We start from the raw sequence: 22,243 nt of genomic DNA, 5'->3' as shown, positions 1-22,243 counted from the left end.
CACGTAACTCAAATTAAATTAAAATATAAGTTATAGAAAAAGACCACAGATAAATCAGGATGAAACACAAAATAGAATAATGAATAATAAATTCATGTATAAAGTGCAACAAAACTAATATTTTGTTGCATTAAGTTATTTTATTTGAGCGTGTAAAGGAATTCATTACAACTGACATGTATAAATTATTTTATGTTTAATTAGAAATTAGCAAAAATTCTTTCAGACCTTATTAAAGTTAACTTATTACTAAAGGTAAAGAATTTTCACACAAAAAATTAGTCATTTGAAGAACAAACGACAATTTTAATGTGATCAATTACAAAATAACAAAACCCAACTTTACGAATAACACACAATCTCGTGTATATAGTACCTCCTTGGCCTGTCTCAGACCCCGCTCCCAAGCTGACTCCACCAGTGGCGGGGCCTCCTCCTTACGGGGGACAGGAGGCTGCTGTTGGTAAACTGGAGGTCCCATCTGCACAAAAATTTTAAATGCTGAGCACAACTGAAATCCTTAACAATTCCACAAAATCAATAGAAACATTATTTTAGAACTTGCTCTATATTTCAATGAGGTATAAACAAACGAGCATTAAATGTTTTTACTCAATTCTTATTTTTAATTAAAATCTCAATATTAAGTGAGAGCTTAGTGTTTTGAATTTTTTTTAACTTCTGGAGAAAATTACGGCAGCAAATAAAATAAGTAATATAATAATTTAAATACAAGTTAAAACTAAATAAATTATGATACCAAAGTGCCTTTTTGATCACTAACTTAAAAACTTTTTGTATAAAAAATGTAATATTCGTAAAATCTTTTAGAACAAATTTGGAGTTTTAAATGTTTCGAGATTAATCAGTTCTTCATTCAAGAAGCTGTCAAATTATGTCTTTATTTTATAAGTTCTTGGGGACGGAAAAAGTATTTTTTAAATTTTAAATTTTCCCGGTTCTCAGAAAACTTCCTGGCTTATTCCCACAGTTTTCCCCTCGGTCCGTTAAATTCCCTGCTTATTTCCGGTTTCCCAGTTTTCCCAGTCAGGTAGCCACCCTGCACATCTTTTTCACAGAATAATGAGGTGATTTTTCAATTAACTTCAATCTGTAGATTTGATATTGAAAATCCCTTTTTTGTCATGTGCAGTGCTGATGAACATGCGGGTTTTGATACATATAATTTGTGTTTTTTTATATTAAGTATACAATTTAAAATATATAAAGAAGGAACAGTTAAAATATGTAGTTTCTTAAATAATGACTAACACAAGACCCTCTTTCTAAAAAAAGTTGTCATACACTTACTTATGTACGTCCTCCAGTCTGAATGGTCGTCAAGTCAAGTCAAAATATCTTTATTACATTATCATCAGATAAGTATAGTGTCACATTAATAAGACATTAGAAGATCTTAAAGTTAGGGCGTCAAGAATTGCAACAGTCAAAAAATTCATTTAAAGTATAAAAGGGCCGATCTTGTAGCCAGTTCTTCAGGTCTCTTCTAAAGAGCCGCTTGTCGCTTTCCTTCAGTGCGTCTGGCAGGATGTATTGAACGAGTTTTTTTAGTGTCAAGTTCTTTGAATAACTGAAACCATTCATGCTCGTGTACTTAATATTTAAAAAAAAATGTTTTGTTACGTTCTGTAATGGTCGTGCTTATAGTATAAATAACAAATTATTTAATAAAAACTTAATTTATTCCTTTTGGAAAATGTAATTGAACAATTATTCACAGCTGTTTTGCCACTTCTTCTATCCTCAGTAACTGGTATCCCCATTTGAGTCCTTGGGTCCAGAAGTGAGGGAAGAACGCTGTAGGTGGGGTGCTGGGGGTGTTCTTTTGAAGAACGTAATTTTGACAAACGTAATTTGACAATTAATTGTTCACAGCTTGTTTTGCCGCTTCTTCTATCCTCAGTAACTAATATCCCCATTTGGGTCCTTGGGTCCAGAAGTGAGGGAAGAACGCTGTAGGTGGGGTGCTGGGGGTGTTCTTTTGAAGAACGTAATTTGACAATTAATTGTTCACAGCTTGTTTTGCCACTTCTTCTATCCTCAGTAACTGGTAACCCCATTTGAGTCCTTGGGTCCAAAAGTGAGGGAAGAACGCTGTAGGTGGGGTGCTGGGGGTGTTCTTTTGAAGAACGTAATTTGACAATTAATTGTTCACAGCTTGTTTTGCCGCTTCTTCTATCCTCAGTAACTAATATCCCCATTTGGGTCCTTGGGTCCAGAAGTGAGGGAAGAACGCTGTAGGTGGGGTGCTGGGGGTGTTCTTTTGAAGAACGTAATTTGACAATTAATTGTTCACAGCTTGTTTTGCCACTTCTTCTATCCTCAGTAACTGGTAACCCCATTTGAGTCCTTGGGTCCAAAAGTGAGGGAAGAACGCTGTAGGTGGGGTGCTGGGGGTGTTCTTTTGAAGAACGTAATTTGACAATTGTTTACAGCTTGTTTTGCCACTTCTTCTATCCTCAGTAAACAGCTTGTTTTGCCGCTTCTTCTATCCTCAGTAACTGGTATCCCCATTGGGGTCCTTGGGTTCAGAAGTAAGTAGAGAACCCTGTAGGTGGGGTTTTGGGGGTGTCCTCTCCCCCAAATGCTAAGCCGCTCCGACCAACGCGGCTTAGTGTAGCGGTCATCCACTTGCAAATTCGGCACCTGACATTTCGGGTTGTTATGTCAGGACACCACCCCACATTCCTCTATTAAATTACCAGTGACAAGTTTATCTCGATGGTTCCGATACTGGAAACTGTTGGTAGTTAACTTACCGAAGACTTGAGGTTTGGTTTCTTCCCTGAAGTGAAACTTAATATGAAGCGAACACTCTAAACAATCTTTCAGAATTCCTACAAAGTTTTCTTGGTTCTTGAGTTTCTTTAGAATTAGAGTTTTAGCGAAATTAGGGAAGAATTCGTACACACGTCAATCACCACCACAAATCTTACGAGAAAGACATCTTGTATCCATGGAAATGAACAAAATTAAACTGTTTTATTTTATGTTTCCATGGATAAATATTCAATTATTAGATTCTAATACTACGCATAAAATATATGAATGGTTATAACATGTAACTGTTTACTTTCCTTTAAAAATAAATTAAATTGTTTAGTGAAATGGGTTTTGTTACACCAAAAAGTCATTATTTTATCAATAAAGTAATTATTAATGCATATTTTGTACGTAGATTAAGAAATATGTATTTATTTAAAGGTAACTATATCCATCCTTAACACGTTCGCTGCGGCAAGAGCGGCCAATGATGTACCCGATATGCGGCAAAATTCGAACTTGCGATTTTCGTTGAATTGGCGTTATTTTGGTTTGATGCGCTATAAAATAATGATATTCGATTATATTATGCTCTTATGCGTTCGTAATCATCGGGACTGTCCGGACAGTGGCCCGCATTTTTGGCATGGCATCATTTATGTTAACATATGACGGGCTATATAATGTTGAACTATAACTTACTAAATGTGTTGTGTGATGTCCAAAAGTAGCAAGAATACTTCAATCGACTTTGATATGCATCAGGTTCCGTTGCTAGACAATGCCACTGTCCGGACAGTAGTCCCGCACATAGCGTAAAACACCCACAGAGCCCGCGGTGCAGATCGACGCCGCGTACTGTCCGCACAGTAAAACAAATAAAAGTATCATTTGATTGCATTTACTAAGGAGACAATACATACTGTATACAAAAAAGCAAAATATGTGTATACTGTGTACAATCAAAATATTGACACCACACATATAGATAAAATCGCAATACGGGTAAAAGATTACCTTACTTTTAATTTAGTAGTAATAACCTATCCAATTTGTAAACAAGCCTAGCTGCTAATACGTCTACTCACGAAAACAATAACACAAGGGAAAAGAAATTAGGAAAACGTGTTTTATTGTTTTCCTACTGGTTCATAATAGCAATAAACATGTGAAATTTCAGCTGTTTCGCTGGCACTGTCGGGACAGTAGGCCCGCATTTCCAGGACGAACTGACGTATCAGAAAGTAAGTATACTTCATCTAGAACAAGCTTGAAAAGTTTCATTCAATTCCCGCAAGATCGCACCACGTGACAAGCGAAACGGATAAGCAATGCATTGTGCGTATCGGCACTGTCCGGACAGTGCCTCGCAGTTTTGGCGAGGGTCACGGGACTGTCCGGACAGTGGCCCGCAGCGAACGTGTTAAATATCATGAAGCACAATCAATGGTTGAATAAAGACACACCAAATCATATTTAAAGCTATAAAACCCAAGTACTTGTCATTCATACTACCCTTGCATTCTTGATTTTTTTTCTCCAATTCTAGACGCCTTTTGTTGCGATGAATTGCCAAAAAGCGAAATGGTTTCAAAAGATAACCAAATTTAGGTTTAAGCCATTTTAAAGCCAAAGAGACAATTATCTATAGATCTTAACGAAAACAGGAACCAACTTTATTGATTAATAGAAATTTAATTATTCAATATATATTACAAAAGGAAATATTATCCAAAAGACACAAACATTTTCCACTAAGTTATTCAGTGAAAACTAAAAGCTTATTATTAAATCAAATTAACAAGCAGGATATTTTAAAAGATCTTTAACAAAGAGAAGATCTATTAGGGACATGGAAATGTAGGCTCTAGGCTAAACAGTTTTCTAAAATACTACCTTGTATGTATCAGAAATCTGAGGAGTATTACATAGCCTACATTGGTATAAACTTTATAAGAAACAATTGTGATCCACTTCTAGCAGATTCCGGTTCCTTGATGTGGACATGGGTTATTGCCTCCAGGATGTACAAGTTAATCACTGTAAGAATCCTCAGTTCTTGGAAGACTGCTCTACAGGATTCTCTGAATTGTAGATTATACAGGATTCTAATGGCCCACTTTTGGAGGATAAGAATGCGCAGCATGTTCCCTGCTATAGTGCTGCCCCATACTGCGATCCCATATCTGAGATGTGGTTCAAATAGAACATGATAAGTTGTTTTTGTGGTTGTCATATCACTTACATTTTTCATTCTTCTTATAACAAACAGCCCTGTACTTAATTTATTGCACAGTGTCTATATGAGCCGTCCATGAGAGTTTGTCATCAAGAGTTATACCAAGGTATTCTGTGGTTGTGGCTTCTTCCAGTTCAGGTAGTCTTCCGGTTTTCTCGCTTTGCTTACCCAGTATTAGCTGCTTAGTTTTACTTTTGTTGACAACAAGGTCATTGTTGTGACAGTATTGTATTGTAGAGAGTGTCTATATGAGCCGTCCATGAGAGTTTGTCATCAAGAGTTATACCAAGGTATTCTGTGGTTGTGGCTTCTTCCAGTTCAGGTAGTCTTCCGGTTTTCTCGCTTTGCTTACCCAGTATTAGCTGCTTAGTTTTACTTTTGTTGACAACAAGGTCATTGTTGTGACAGTATTGTATTGTAGAGAGTGTCTATATGAGCCGTCCATGAGAGTTTGTCATCAAGAGTTATACCAAGGTATTCTGTGGTTGTGGCTTCTTCCAGTTCAGGTAGTCTTCCGGTTTTTCTCGCTTTGCTTACCCAGTATTAGCTGCTTAGTTTTACTTTTGTTGACAACACAAGGTCATTGTTGTGACAGTATTGTATTGTAGAGAGTGTCTATATGAGCCGTCCATGAGAGTTTGTCATCAAGAGTTATACCAAGGTATTCTGTGGTTGTGGCTTCTTCCAGTTCAGGTAGTCTTCCGGTTTTCTCGCTTTGCTTACCCAGTATTAGCTGCTTAGTTTTACTTTTGTTGACAACAAGGTCATTGTTGTGACAGTATTGTATTGTAGAGAGTGTCTATATGAGCCGTCCATGAGAGTTTGTCATCAAGAGTTATACCAAGGTATTCTGTGGTTGTGACTTCTTCCAGTTCAGGTAGTCTTCCGGTTTTCTCGCTTTGCTTACCCAGTATTAGCTGCTTAGTTTTACTTTTGTTGACAACAAGGTCATTGTTGTGACAGTATTGTATTGCCATGTTTAGGGCAACAAAGCTTTCTACTTCAAGTTGGTCAGCTCTTGGTCTACCAAACAGCAATACTGAGTCATCAGCATACATTAGCGTTTCGCTGTAGTCTTGCATGTACCTGGGGAAGTCGTTTGTGAAAGGTATAAAAAGGACAGGTCCTAAGACCGATCCTTGAGGGACTCCTCGAGTAATTGGCTTTGGTTTAGAGCTAACTGTTTCTATTTTGCCATCTACTAAATGTGTAATTTCAACCAGTTGGCTTCGGTTGGTTAGGTAACTGGAGAACCAGGCTTTTGCATTCCCTTGTATTCCTAGAGTGGCTAATTTCTTTAATAGGTAGTCATGATCCAGGCAGTCAAAAGCTTTACTGTAGTCTAAGAGTACAGCAGTAGATCTATTAGGCTTATCAGTGCCGTGCTCGTTGATTTTCCAGCCAGGAAACAATATTGATTGTGTGTTAGCAGTTTATTAAGTGAGAGGTGTTCAAACAATCTCATTAAAACTATTTTTTTAATTATTTTAGAAAAAGTAGGTAATAGCGAAATGGGACGGTAGTTGGCTGCTTGGTTTGCGGAGCCTTTTTTGAATTTCGGATAAACTTTAGCTATTTTGAGTGCTGAGGGAAAGGTTCCTGAGCTGAAAGAATTGTTTAGAATAGAATAGAAAAGTACTTGTCTTTGGAACATTGTAAACATATTTACAAATATGAACTTTAATACTTAAATTAAACGCAGAAAATGTCTCTTGTTCCACAATGAGGTGCCGCACATAAGCCATGGCCAATGACCGTCGGCTGGTTGGCTTAAGAAACAATACCACGAATTATATACAGTATTCAACTTAAACTAAAAATCTATATGTATAAAATAATATATATATATATATATATATATATATAACATAATAAACATAACATAAATAATATCAATAATACAACAATAAGCAAATAACATAAATTAGTGCTGTGATGAAAATAACAAATAAAATTACACTTTACGTATTATTTAAAGCTAATTATGAAAATTAATCAGATACATCAATCCAAGCAACATATAAAATATTAAATTTTACACAAACACATAATGTTCACTTGCTTATACTTCTCGTAAACATCTATATACTATAATAAATTATGCAATAAAATGCAAAAGCTTGCAATGAACCCTTCTTTTCCGTTTATTAACTATTTATTTTAGAAATTAAAAGTTAAATTCGTACATTAAACCCCAACGGTACACCCACATATCCTTCATATAATTATCCAAATTGGGTCAATACCTTCCATTGAGGTAAAATTCTAATTCGTTCCTATTTAAGGAGGTTTTACAGAGTCATTTTTTTCTGTAGTAAGCAAAAATAGGGCAAGAAGCCAAGTTTTTTTTTTTTTTTTTTCCGAAAGATTTATTTGTAATGTCTATAAGGGGATCTATCCTCACAAAACTTTAATAGTTTAGAGAATGTATCATCATACCCCGCTGAAGTTTTAGGTTGCAGTGATTTAATAATTTTAGACATTTCTTGTATACAAGTTGGTGTTAATACAAGATTTGGAGGAACTGTGTTAAGAACTGGTAAAGTTAGTGGTCTTAACATTTCCATTGCTTTTTATTGTTTCTTCAGCAACAGTGGTGAAATATTGATTTAAATTGTCTGCTATCTCTAATGGGTTTGTTTTTTCCTGCCCTTGAACTTCAAGTCTAGTTAGATGGTTTGTATCTTCTTTGGGTTTTCATTCAGAGTTTATTATATTCCAGATAGTTTTTTATTTATTACTGATTTAGTCGTCTACTTCCAATCCTAAAAGCTCTGTACTTTTTACTATTGATAAGTCACAGTCTTTATAAAAGAAGTCACATTTGTTTACTTGTTCACTTTGATAAGTTTTAAATTCTATGATTTGTGTTTTATTAATGTTTAGTTTTAAGCCATTTACTGAAAACCAATTTCATAATTCTGCAATTGTATCTTTAGCGAATTGAACAATGTTTTTCATATTGTTTGCTAGGTTCACCACTGATCTGTGCAAGAATTGTGTAAGTCCAAAGTCAATAGCGTTCCTTCGGATGGTCCATTGATAACAATTGACTTAGCAACATGTTGGTTCTTTATCTGCTACAATTACAGCCGAGGACCAATTCAAGTTTTAGAATGAGTCGTAATAATAAAGTTTACTTTACTGTAATAAATACTGTAATAAGTACTCCAGTGTGGATCTTCATCAGAAATACACCATTTATTGGCATAACCAAGACTTCTTTGTGCCTCGAAGTATAAATGCTCTAAGAACTCCTCAAAGTCTGAATTAAATTCTTTACAGCAATTAATGATTGGGTCCACCAATGTATTTTCATATTATTTCAAACCACCTTTAAACATTAGAGTCATAGTATGAGCTGATGTGGACTCTTAAAGTAAAAAGTTCAGAGACAATACATTCAGTTTATTTTGGCTGAGATCAATTCGTTTTTAAAACTTTTTATTCCTTCAAAAAGATTTTTTTTACCTTCCTGCAATGTTTGATTAATGTTTGCATATTGTCTTCTTCAGTATACTTTGTAAGTTTAGAACATTTTTGTTGTTATGTCAGTAATTTTTTGAGAACTTATTTTCCCTTTTATTGAAGCTCTTGTTCTAATGATAAAACTGTATTTAGAATTAGGAGTTACAACTTTCCCCACTCTTGTTTTTATTAGTATAAAATCAAATAGTTTATTTCTTAATTGCAGCTTAAAATAAATAGGACTGGTTAAAATATTAATTTATTAATATTAATTATTTATAATAATTTACATGTATTTTACTTAACAATGTAATAGGATGAATGTTATGAAGATCTCAGATTATCATCTGAAAATATGCATTACAGATTAGCAGTTTGGCTGGCCCTAACCAGTAGCTGTATCCTTGGTAGACCAGATAAAGCTTCTTCAAATAAATATTCCAGTGAAGTTAATTATTTACCCCAGTCAGTATTCTAGCAGACTGATAAGATATGGCTAGTTTACTTGCTGATAAGAAACCACAATCTACAATCTGATAATCTACAATCCTGTTATTACATACATTCCTGGGAGATAGATTTCTGTCTTTTGTTTTACAGGAAGGACAAACTCTTTATCCAATATAGTTCTACAGATAGAAGTCCCAGAGTAAAAATTCATTATTCAAAATTAAAATACTTTTAAACATACAGGTATTATATTGAGTTCTATGATTTATTTTTACATTTATTTTAAAGTGTCATAGAAAACAATAGTTCAAGGTTTCAGTAAATTGCATAAAAAATGTGTTCTTCACAGTCTTTAATTTAATTTAATCTTAAAATAGTAAATAACAGTTCATGTTTAAGAATTTTAATTTTAATACTTATCTGAATTTACAATATTAAAGTACTTTCATATCTCTTGGAGACACTAAAATAAACTAACTCGAATGAAATATTAGAGACCAATAGGCAGCAATGTGCAAAACGAGCAGAAGTGCAGCAATTCACGGACATCAGCATAGAACACACCAGCTTTAAATAAAATATTAATTACAAAACTACAATATTTCGTCAATGTTACAGAATAAATGTAAACCACTAATTACATAAATTCTGACAGATGAGGAGTTCATCACATGATGTATGACATGTGTACTAGAGTATCACTACTTACCATAGGTCTCTCGATGGGTCTGTAAGGATCCATGGGAGGTCCATACATGGGCGGTGGTCCATTGACAGGAACCAACGGACGAACCATCTCGAACATTGTGTAGTTACCTTTGTCTGTTACTCCAGGATGTACAAACCTACATCAAATTAGAGGGATGAACGTATCCATACTTTGAAGTGAATATCAATTTGAATAAGTATCATTATTCAATAAGGTTGCACTACTTTAGTTATATACAAGATAACAGATTTATTTTCTTTGTATGCACTAAGGAAATTAAGTAAGTTATATGAACTATTTTCAAACTTTAAATATATTTATATTATTAACCTTGTAAACTCAAGTGAATTTATTGCTCATTGATGACACTAAATGAAATATTGAAACTAAAATGTTGTAACAGGCACAAATAACAAATGGAAACATGTTGTTACCGGCAGCTGGCGCCCCATGTGCACTGGCCTCGGTTGTAGAAACGACAGATGGGCCTCGGTTCCGTTTCCTCGGGTCGATTCTCTCCTTCATCGGTAATCTCCCCTTCCTCCAGCTCATCACCCTTGAGTTCTCCCTCGTCCTCGCTGACTACTGCCTCCGTGGCAGGACCAGAGGACCTGGTGGGGGCGGGCTGAGATGGACCGTCACACTCTCCCTCTTCCTGTCACACACCACAAGTCCCAACACTTACTTAACGTCGCTAATATTGTGAGTTCTATGTTGACAATGACAACATCACATGTCTTAAATAATGGTGGATCTAATCATGTAATGGAAGTCAAGTAAGTAATTTCACAGAAAATCACTACTATTTACTGTATTTCGCTGTGGCTGAAGCTTGTGGTGGTTCCGAAGTTACCTTTACGCCGATGGTCCACAGGTTGTGTCACAGAGGGCTTCTTAGCCCTAACTTCATCTGGTGAAATAAGACATCCTTTACCTTTTCTACTGCTACTTGGCAAGCTGCAGACGCTACAGTGAGGCAGTGTGCCAAAGTAACAATTGGCAAATAGTTGGCATGATCATTGTAGATCTTTAACGAGAACTTATTTATGTGTACGTACAATTTTGCTTCAAAACTTGTACAAACACATTTCAGTAGCTTAGCCTAGCATACTGGGAGGATTATGTATAAGTCATAAAACATAGCAAACGAATGATTTAAGATTTAGAACAGAACATGGCCAAGATTCCACACCAACAGAGGACATGTTGAGAGACTTGGAAACTGTTCAGAGGTTGCTGATAACCTGTAGGGGTCATTACAGGTGTTTGGAAAAACATTTTGACGTAAGTTTAGCTGAAGATGTACAACATTATACCGAGGTTGTTTAGCAGAGATGAAAGATGAAGTGAAAACTCGGTCACAGTTGTATAATAGAAAGTTTTTAGATTGAGTTTTGGACTTTACTTGATGTACATCTTACATTACACTTTAAAACTATGTAAATTTTTAGCTATGCTTATGTTAAATCTTTTTCCCCAAACTACAGACAAATCTTCACTGGATGTGAAGAGACACTAACTATTTTAAAAACTAAGTTTAGTAGTAATTTACTAAGTTTAGCTTTCGCAAATTGAGCCAAGACAAAGAATATTAAACCATATAGATGTTTTTCACCAGGTTTTAATATAAAAGACATTTTTTATTCATCTACATTTAACTTATTTGAAAAGGGCCTTCCCCGGACCTACATTGTAAAATGTTTTACACCAGCGTATTTTTTTAAAGACTTTTGAGGTCGGATGTGCGGCATTGTACTCTACTAATAAATATCTTTAATTTGATGTACTACTCGACCTATGCTCTCGTTTAAGATTTCCTTTGGACTCCTAGTGGGCCATCATTCCCCCAACATGACAAAAAATGTTAGTTACTTCATAAAGAAGATTTATAAATGCAGTAATGGTGTACCAAGTGTTTAAAAGTGACAGAGTACAAGCACGTTTAACCCATATATACCCAAGACCTAGAGGACATTAAAACCGTCAGCAACTTTCTAAAGTTCCCTGCTGCCCCAATAATGAAACTGTGGGTAAATATAATTTTAATATTAGCAACATCCCAGAAAACTACAGTTTTAAGATTCTATAAACAAGGTTTTTCTATGTTTAAAGTATATTATTAACAATGATAACAATGGTTTTAAAGGATATTAGAATTTCAGACATTTGCCATCATTAATATAATTTGTAATACATGATAATGACAAGTTATCCTTTCAACATTTTCTACTTCCTGAAGTAGTATAAAAATTGAGATATTACAAGAATATCAATGTGACAGACCAAACCATAGTAAGTTTGCATTTAGAATACATTAGGAGAAATTACAATGGGACGTACAAATCGTATATGAAGCACAAACTTGTACACAGAGTGAAGGAAAACTGTCCCTACCTACGACGAACATGCACAAACTTGTACACTGAGTGAAGGAAAAACTGTTCCCTACCTACGACGAACATGCACAAACTTGTACACTGAGTGAAGGAAAACTGTTCCTACCTACGACGAACATGCACAAACTTGTACACAGAGTGAAGGAAAACTGTTCCTACCTACGACGAACATGCACAAACTTGTACACAGAGTGAAGGAAAACTGTCCTACCTACGACGAACATGCACAAACTTGTACACAGAGTGAAGGAAAACTGTTCCCTACCTACGACGAACATGCACAAACTTGTACACAGAGTGAAGGAAAACTGTTCCTACCTACGACGAACATGCACAAACTTGTACACTGAGTGAAGGACAACTGTCCCTACCTACGACGAACATGCACAAACCACATGAAAAAAACTATTGCTATTTATAACCTCTAACCTATTGCAGACGAACATTGCATTTCAAAGCTTGTACACACTCTCTGCAAGCTTGGATCAGGAACTTTGTACGTCTTGGTTGGGTACCGGGCAATTGCGCGATAGGCTTGCCAAAAGCGAAAACATGCCATACACCGGTCCAGAACCGAGTTGTGGTATAAGCAAGTCAGCTGCTTATCAAAGTATAAACAAATGGTCCAGGAAGACAAACCGCTTGCGGTACACAGAGTGACAAGCACTCGGCAAAAGACTGCTTGCTGATTCTAGCTCCGGCTTCACCAGATGGCTGATGGGGCTGGGTAGGGATCAGAGTGAAGGAAAACTGATTGCCCTACCTACTGGACATGGCCACTTCAGGAAACACCTAAACACTTGTACAAAATGAGTGAAGGAGACTCTGCAATACGAAGAGACATGCACAAACACATAATACTGGACAGAGTGAAGGAAAAGGGCTGTCCCTACCCAGGCGACGAACATGCAATATTGGGGAAAAGCTTCTTAGCCTAATTGAAGGAAAACTGTACCCTACCTACGACGAACATGGGCACACAAAGCTCATGAAAAACGTGTGATTGGCTATTTATCCACCCCAATACCCCAACTATTGCAGAGACTCTTTCCATGAAATCAACTGACAGAATTGAGAAACTACCAGGCATATGTTCTACATTCTGCAGTCGCACTCATTTACTACGCTAAAAGCAGTTGCTTATAGTTGTTTAAAGTACTTTATTTTATTATTGGTTTGATGATGCTGATTTGACAATATTGATATGAAAATTAAACAAATTTACATTATTATAATGGGTATTGGTAATGGCTTGATAGTTCCAGCATATACATTATCTACTGTTTTCATACTCTCAGAATGTAGTGAGAAAACGGTAAGCTACATTGATAGTAAAAATACAAAATTTGCTCTATATTTTGGCATTTTTATTTTAATTTAAACACAAACCCACTTTTTCCTCGGCCTCAAAGTCCAGCTGTTCGGGGTCATCTGCTTCCAGACCACCACTCGATGTGTTTCTTAAGGAAGACGATTCCTTTTTGGAGTCCAAGTTTTTCCTGATGTCGCCATTCTCCTAAAACATGCCCATTTATATAAACAAGTAGATATATGTTATTTCAGTATACAGGAATCCCACTAATAACAACACACAGAAGAACAGATTCTACGAATAAGTAGGACTTGTCTACTGCTCATGACCAGACGTCAAAATATATATCAGTATAAAATATTTTTCAAAAATAATTTATTATGAATCAAAACTCACAAGGCAACACCATAATGTTACTTTTTTGTGTTTGGAAATTGTTACACTTCTGCCACTACACTAAAATTTGTTTCAACTGTTCATACACCTCCCAAAGCTTATTATTATACAATAATATGGAAAATAAACTTTTAGTGAAGAAAGCAATATGGAACACAAAAAAATATCTAAAAAACTTTATAGTTTTTAAGGACGATTGAGTCATAAAACTAAGGTAAATCTGTGAATAAAAATTAGTCAATAAAAAAACAAAGCAATTTCAAATTTTACAAAAAATAAATACATGAGAGCCACCTTGTACAAATCGTTGCAACAAATTTGGTTATTTTGAAAAAAAAGTGCTTCCACTGATCTTTGAACTTCAATCTTAAATAAAAGAAACAAAGATTTACAAATGTTACACGGGAACAAATTAATACTTATTACTCATTGGTGCTATAAAAAAGTCAAAATTTATACTGGTAAAATTGGGAATAAACTGCAAGTGAACAGTAAAATTTTCATTGGTATGCTATGTTGGTCATTTAGTCATATTCTAACTCTGTTATTCCTAATTATCACTGAAACTAAATAGTTATTGCACAGTAAATATAAAGCAAACACAAGATAGCAATCAACAGTACACAGGAGAAAACATAACAAACAATATAAATAACATCATTGATTGTGTAAAGAGAATAACATGGAAGACTGGAAGTGTATATTTCAACGTTTAGAAGTGGGAGTACCTGGAAACCAATCATTCCAATTTTCGGACTTGGTATATAACACTGAAAACTATAGAGCTTGAAAATTATCAGATTTGCTTTATGTATGCAGCTTAGCTTAAGTGCTAACATGCACCACAATTCGGCCTCACTAATCGAATTAACAGAGATATATGAGGGGTAACCAAAAAGTTCCAGGACTGAATTTTTCATACATATTCATGAAACATACAAGTAATTCAAATTTGTCTCTTTCAAAATACTCCCCTTTGGAAGATACACACTTTTCCCACTGGTATTTCCAATGATCAAAGATTCCAGAAAACTCTTCTTCTGTGATGTTTTGCAGCTCCGTTGCTTTTTCTTTAATTTTGTCAACTGTTTAAAATCTTAGTCCTTTCAGGGGTCTCTTGATCTTCGAGAAAAGAAAATAGTCAGCCTGAGCCAGGTCAGGTGAGTAGGAAGGCTGAGGGATGACAGACATTGCATTTTTTGCACGAAACTCACAGATGACTAATGCAAAGTGAACAGGAGCGTTGTCATAATGAAGAACCCATCACCACAGCTCTCTTTCTTCCCACAGCATTACGCAATTGTCTTAGGGTTTCAAGATAAACAAAACGATTGTCTGACCTTGTAGAAGGAATTCATAGTAGACTTCACCTTTACCAAGAAAACCGTAAGCATGAACTTCACCAGCTTCTTTAGGTCTTGGAGGGCCTTTTGATGTCCATTGTGATGATTGGGCTTTTGTTTCCACGTCATAACCAAAAACTCATGTCTCGTCTCCCATAATGAGTTGTTTCAAGAAGCTCTAGTCGTCATTTGCCATTTCAAGAAGTTACTTTGAAACCTGAATTCTGTGTTGTGTGTTCTCGGGTCATCAGTTTTGGAACAAATTTTGCCGCAACACAACACAGTTAAAATTTCTTGACATGAACCAAATGAAACATTACATTTTTCTGACACATCACAGATTGTTAGTTGATCAACATTCTTATCTTGATTGATGTTGAAGGGCATCCGGAACGAGCATAATCTTCTGTATATGTTCGGCCATCTTTAACCCTCCCAGTGGCAACTACTTTTTCTCTAAGTGGCGGGACTTTTTCTCCTATTTTGTATTGGTATCTATATATACATATTTTTTAGGTCAAAAAATTATACAAATATGACATATTATATATCAAATTAAACTGCACAAAACACACAATGTAACAATGTTAAAATAATTTACTTACCTTGGTTTAGTTGAAAAGTAGATGAGTTGAAAAACCAAAATATTTTTTTGAAAATTTTAATTTTTTATGTTTGGCTTCAATTATGAAATTAAAAAATAGCTAAAATCAAACTATTCTTGATAGCAGTTTTGTTCTAAATTTAATTTTTAATTTGAAAAAACACACAGTTTAAATTAACTAAAAAAAAAATACACTAACACTAATTACATAAAAACTATTATGTACACCAGTTTTTATGACATTTTAGTCTGTATCTGAGCCATCTTCTTTCTTCCTCTTTCTTCCAGGCCTTAGAGGTCTCCAATAATGTTCTAAGTAGGGAAAGCACTCTCTGTGAACTCCACAATTGCAGGCTGGACACCAAAAGTGGCTTTTGCCTCTTTTTTTTGTGGGTCCACATACAGCACATAGTCTTTCTTTGCATCCAGGTAAGTGCGCAATCTGATGTGTGCAAGGTCACCACTTGGTCCAGGAGGTGGTACAGGATTGGGATGCACTGTTTGTTGGCATTCAACCAGTGAATTTACAATATCAGACAGATATTCCTTTCTGGCCATAGGTTTGTCAGTGTTTTTTGAATAAATTACATAAGAATTCAGGAGGCACAAGTCGAGAATGTTTGTGAACAGTCTTTTCCAATACTTTGATGTTGTCCTGGAGCAAGAAACATGATATATATAGACTTGTCACTAGTGTCCACACCTCCCATATACAGATTATATTGGTTTATTACTAGTGGCTTTATTGTACAGATCCCTTTTCTGCTTCTCACATTCACATCCTCCGCATGGCATGCAGTCGAAAGCAAGTAGACATTTTTGCCTTTTACTTTTTGTTTGAATCCAATAGCCAGTAATTTATTTTTTCTGTAGTAAATACTCTCTCCTTTGTTTAGTTTGTGGGCTACAAGGTTTTTTGAAAAGTTTTTAGAATTTTTATTTACTGTACCTGTCATGAAAGTTTTTCTTTCCAACAATGTTTCAGCTAAATCGGGTTTTGTGTAAAAGTTATCAGTAAAAATATGATAACCTTTGTTTAGCAATTGGCTTTTTTCTAGAATTTCTAGTACAACTTTATGAACAAATGGTTTCAGGTCTGTTCTCCAAGTAATCCTTGCCAGTGTAGAGCTCTATGTGGATGACATAGCTTGTTTGGCTTTCACATGCTTCAAAATTTTTTTATACCGAATTGTTTGTGCTTTTTGTTGGGCATGTACTGTATGAATGTACATCTATTTTTCATACCCACTAAGCTCTCATCAATGCTAATATTTTGTGAAGGTACAAAGTGATGCTTAGAGACAAAATTAAAGTGGTCAAGTATAAACCTAATTTTAACCCAGGGGTCATACCCTGGCTGGCCCTCGGCGTACACTAGTTTCTGATGTCAGATGGAGAGCTGAACTTATTGCCTGAAATCTTTTCAGAGGCATTGTTTCAGGGAAGAATGGAGTTCTAAGATTAGGTCTAGTAGACCAGTAGTCTGATAAATTGTTCTTACTTACTAATCCCATATTTATAAGTAGAGCGCAAAATATTTTTTCAAATCCGAAACTGTTACATCAACCCATGCCTGTAACCTTGAAAAGGTTTTCATTTCACCAGATCTTCTTTACTTTTCAATTAATTTTCTAGCATATTCATTAGTTTCTCTGACAATTGTTTGCCACACAGCGGTAGTGAAAAAACAAAAAGAAATATTGTATAGGAGCGCTATTTCGAGGTGGGCAATTTCGAACACCTGGATTCCTAACTGTGAAATCAGTTGAAATGTCAATTGGTGGTTCAGGAGGATAAGCTCGCATCCATGTAGGCTGAGGTGTGCTAGGCCTAGAATTATTATTACCACTTACATCAATTCTCTGGTTTTCATCATCAGAAGTGTCAACATCGTCTTGGTTAGGCACATAAACCTCATCGCTTCCGGATGAGAAGTACTCTAGGCTAACGTCGTCGGGGGAAATTTATCAGCTTCTAAATCACTAACACTTACATCACTTAATTCTTCATCTGCTACAAGTTCCCTAATATCACTAGAACGTAAAGCACTATCCATTTTAATTGTTAGAAACAACAGAACGCGAAACAGAAACCAAACAAACAACGCTGTTGGCGGACTACGGCCACTGTCAACAAGCCGCGAGTGTTCTATCAACGCGACTCGCCAAAGGCGTTTAAAATCGACATACAGTAAACAAAACGTATAGCCAGTACAATATACATACTATATGAAATTAAAGTTTGGAATCTGTTCTTTCTATCCATACCACTTCAGTGTGGATACGTCGCGGAATGTTTTTATAAACCGCTTAACAAAAAAGGCTTACATAAATAGACGCTGCAGCGTCTTTGCCACTGGTAATAGAAAATAAATAGACGCTGCAGCGTCTTTCACCACTCGGAGGGTTAAAACCTCTTGTATCATTCATGACAACATGATTGGCTTAAGCATTCTTCACCAAAAAGCTTGTAACATCAAAAAAGTTTTGTTCAGTTTAACACAAAACTTCACACAAACACGTTGCTCTTCTTTCACATTTATTTTCACTAAACAAGAAATAGCCAAAATCAATAAAACTAACCTCACACAAACTTTCCTTATTTTTATTTCAGTGCCATTATGAGTGATCTGAAACAACAGCTGTGATACTGTTGAGCCAGTGAATACACTGCTGCCAACTGTATCGTTATGCAACATTTCATAAAATCCTGAAACTTTTTGATCACCCCTCATATTTTTATCTCATCATTGGTACTCATCAGAAGAGCTGAATAAAACTGGTGTATTACAAAATGCAAGTAGTAAAATCAACACTATTTAATTATTGAAACTTAAACCAGTCTATATGTTCTACAGTAAATAAAATTTATCATAAATATATCAGCCAAATTTCTCTATATATTGAAAAACGTGTTCACCATTGAAAAACGTCCTCGGGAGGTAAACAATGAGAATCTACAGGGAATGTTATATCTGTAGAAAAGGAGCAGCATGGGTTCTACAATGCCTCAGCCCTTGAAAAGAAAAGTCACAACAACCTTAAGATAAGATCATGACAGTAATTTTCCTCAATCTCCACGAAGTCATATTACAGTATATGTTGACGGAAAGAAATTTTTACATATTACTAACCACCTTGAATGCTCATTACCAACACACTAACACTATTGAGAAGAAACTGCTATATATACTGTTCGTGGCCATTACTGCTCTGCCGCTTACCACTCGAGAAGATCGGTCAGCCAGAATGAATTGCCCAATGAATTTTACGTGTTTGAGAGGGGGGGCTTGTCACAACACAGGGGTAGAACTAACCACCTAAGTTGGAAGAAGAACCTTATCTTATTTGCTCGAAATTATACAATGACCTCCACCAAAGTGTGTTAAACTATTCTTTGTCAATAGTTTAGATAAAGGTTTTTTAAATAATAGGTGCTAGACAAACTTGTTTGTAACAATGGGATGTAATTAGTTTTAAGTATTTTTATTAATTTTACCTTTAGAATTTTAACGTTTTGTACAATATTATATTTATCACTTTTATTACTCAGTGTAATTAGAAACTTCTATTTATTGAATATTCTTTTGAAGTATTATGATGAAAGTTGATCTGTACAAGTTTTTTCTGAGAATGCGCTTGGAAAAAAAAGGCATTTTATTATTATTATTTTCTTATGGACAGGAAAAATGTCACTCTTTCTCTACACCAAAATCTTGCTATCTTATGATAACATCAGTTAATATTAGTTTTTCTTATTTTTACATTGTGCAGCACATCCAACTGAGTAATCACAAATCTTTATTGGCAATGACTTGAAGAATCATCAAGATTAGAGTCTCCTGATTATTATTTATGACTGTTTCCTTACAATTTCAAATAAAGTGCATTATAAAATAAAAACCATTTTCAACTAAAAACATTTATTTTCTAAATAACTAAATTGCTGTCCGAGGGTCAACCTCTTTTAAGTACTCAATTATAATTAAGATAATCACCCTCATTATAGAATTACGTAAATAAGGATACATAGTATGTCATTTTTACAAAAACTTGAAAACACCCTTAAATTAATATCTAACAATAAACCCATTAGCATCCCATTTAAAAAATTTGAGAATCACTTACTAAAAGTAAAAACTATTCATAGGAATTTTTCAAAATTTTCATAAATGCACTTTTTGAGAAAATCAATATTTTGAGGTTGATTTTGCAAACAAACGTTTTATGGCCAAGTATGTTGTGCAAACTGGATACAATGACTCCTATCTCTCTAGCTCGATTAGGAGAAAAGCGATTGGTGACTTCAAAATGTGGATTTTGAGAAACTTTACATAGATTTAAGTTTGACACCGTTTGAAATATTTCTGGAGAAATTTGCAATTTTCTTTTAATCTATATGAGGACTACCTTCATACCAAATTTCATCAACTTCTGAGGTGGTCATGTTTATAACATGTGTTGATTTGATATGGAATAACCCACACAACGTGCTATGCCATGTGTACCCGATTGGGTACATGACAGCAGTTGTGAAAGATAGTGTGTACCCGATGAAGTACATGTTGTCATGAATGTGAATTTACTGTGGCAACAAAATACTAAATTCACTGCATAATGAGGACTAACGTTGCGGAAAATCTTGAAGCATTCTATCTATAAATCCATAGATATATATATATATATATATCCATAAATACTAGCAGTTAAAACTATTTAATAAGCTTCCTCTTTTTGTTAGAGCTTTACCTTTCAAACAATTTAAATCAAACATGTCAGAGTGGCTTAAGCTGAAGGAATTTTACAGTGTTGAGGAGTATATGAAATGTGATATGTTGTAAATAACAAATATATATATATATAAGGATACTCCATAATATATTATATTAATTTTAAATTTTAGATTTTAACTCCAAGTCTCTGTGTGTGTTTTGTGTTTTTTATGTTTTATTTATTTGAGTAGATTTAAGTATTTATTATAATACATATGACTGGAAACTAATGTATATTATATCACTAGAATTAAACTGAAAAATAATGTTATTACAATAGCCACCTAAGAGAGGCAATGAATGTCAAGACATATAAATTGTCAAATTAATATAAGGTAACTTACCTTAGGTTGGGGTTTTTCAGGTTCATCATCAGACATTGAATTTAGACTTTCTAAATCTGACACATCGGACAAATCTTCAACATGACTCTTAAGCTCAGCCACTGTCTTGACTCGAGGGGGGGCAGAAGGCTGAGGGGGTGTCCGGGGTCGAGGTGGAGGGCTGTGGCGAGGCGAGCTGAACGATGATGCAGATGAGATGTTACTCCTGCCATCGTCACTGTTGTTGGAGTCTTTCCTGCTTCTCTGACGCACCGGAGACTGACTGGGACTCCTTCGCCCCTTAAATCGCCTCGGACTGTTTTGCCTAGGTGAACTCTGGGATCGCCCAGGGCTCTCACTAGCGAGCCTGCGTGGGTCTCTGGGAGACTCACTGCCTCGAGACTGGTAAGGAGAGGGTGACCGGAGCGAACTGGGTGAGCGCATATCATAGTGACTGGCCGGAGTTGGCGACTGGATCGAGCTCGGTGATTGAACTGTATCCGGGCTTTTGTTCCTTGTAGGCCGAGTCTGTAAAGGGCTTGGACTCCGTGGATAATTAGTTGTAGGACTCTGGCTTCTATGGTCGCTTGGAGGTGACCTGTTCGTGAATCTCACTGGACTAGGACTCCTCGGGAGGCAAGAATCCGGAGATCTCGGAGGACTATCATTCTTCAAGTGGCGTGAATCCGCTTGCGAATCTGGAGATTTAGGGGGACTCCCATCGTAATAGCTTGCACTGTCATCTGGGGACTGTATTGGAGACGGAGTCCCCGGCTTGTTCTCTGGATCAGGGGATGCAGGAGGACTCTCGAAGTGTGTTCCCTGAGGAGACTCTGGAGGTGATTCTATACTTCTTGCAGCTCTTGATATGTTTTCCTCATCCGACACGTCACTGTTGTCATCGTTCATGTTGGGTCTGATAGGAACCATATCCTGTTTATTCCAACGATTCCTGTTTCTCTCTTCATCCATGGAACTGTCTGAATCCATCTACAGACCCTGAAATAAGCACAAGTATAATTAAAATTTGTATTATATCTATTAAATAACAAATGGTAATTTACTATTAATTAAAATTAATTTTAAATAAATCACAAAACAGTTTTATAATATGGGGTGGAAATTTAAAATTACCAGAATTTTTACATATTTTCACAAGTAGGTATTCATTGAAGACAAAGCCTTTCTGCAGTTGGTGGCACTGCTTGAGAAAGAGCCAAGTGATAATTCAATATATTAATGGTGTTGAAAGCTGCCTATTGTTTCTAATAAAGATATGTGTTGTATTTATCGGATATTGAAATTTTACCTTCTAAGCAATGTGTCAATATCAAATTCTGCATGAGAAATCAATACTGCGAACTGTTATTAGTTGAAGAGTGGATATTAAGAGGATTCTGTGAAACAAATGGCAGTTATAGATAGGCATGAGTATTTTTATTAAGATC

The 22,243-nt window shown here is 35.4% G+C and overlaps 1 protein-coding gene across 1 annotated transcript in view; it reads right to left on the bottom strand.

The window, feature by feature from the left end:
• The window catches only part of LOC124353455 (zinc finger CCCH domain-containing protein 18-like), a 60,177-nt gene that overhangs the window by 26,630 nt on the left and 11,304 nt on the right, over positions 1–22,243 (bottom strand). Inside the window, 5 exon segments of the mRNA XM_046803294.1 lie at positions 377–481; positions 9,651–9,786; positions 10,085–10,305; positions 13,440–13,562; positions 20,817–21,794. Of these exon segments, the coding sequence (XP_046659250.1) occupies positions 377–481; positions 9,651–9,786; positions 10,085–10,305; positions 13,440–13,562; positions 20,817–21,785 (1,554 nt within the window). The 5' untranslated portion in view covers positions 21,786–21,794.

Source organism: Homalodisca vitripennis, chromosome 2 (assembly GCF_021130785.1).
Source record: "Homalodisca vitripennis isolate AUS2020 chromosome 2, UT_GWSS_2.1, whole genome shotgun sequence".
NCBI lineage: Eukaryota > Metazoa > Arthropoda > Insecta > Hemiptera > Cicadellidae > Homalodisca > Homalodisca vitripennis.
This window is presented reverse-complemented; position numbering and strand designations above follow the sequence as displayed.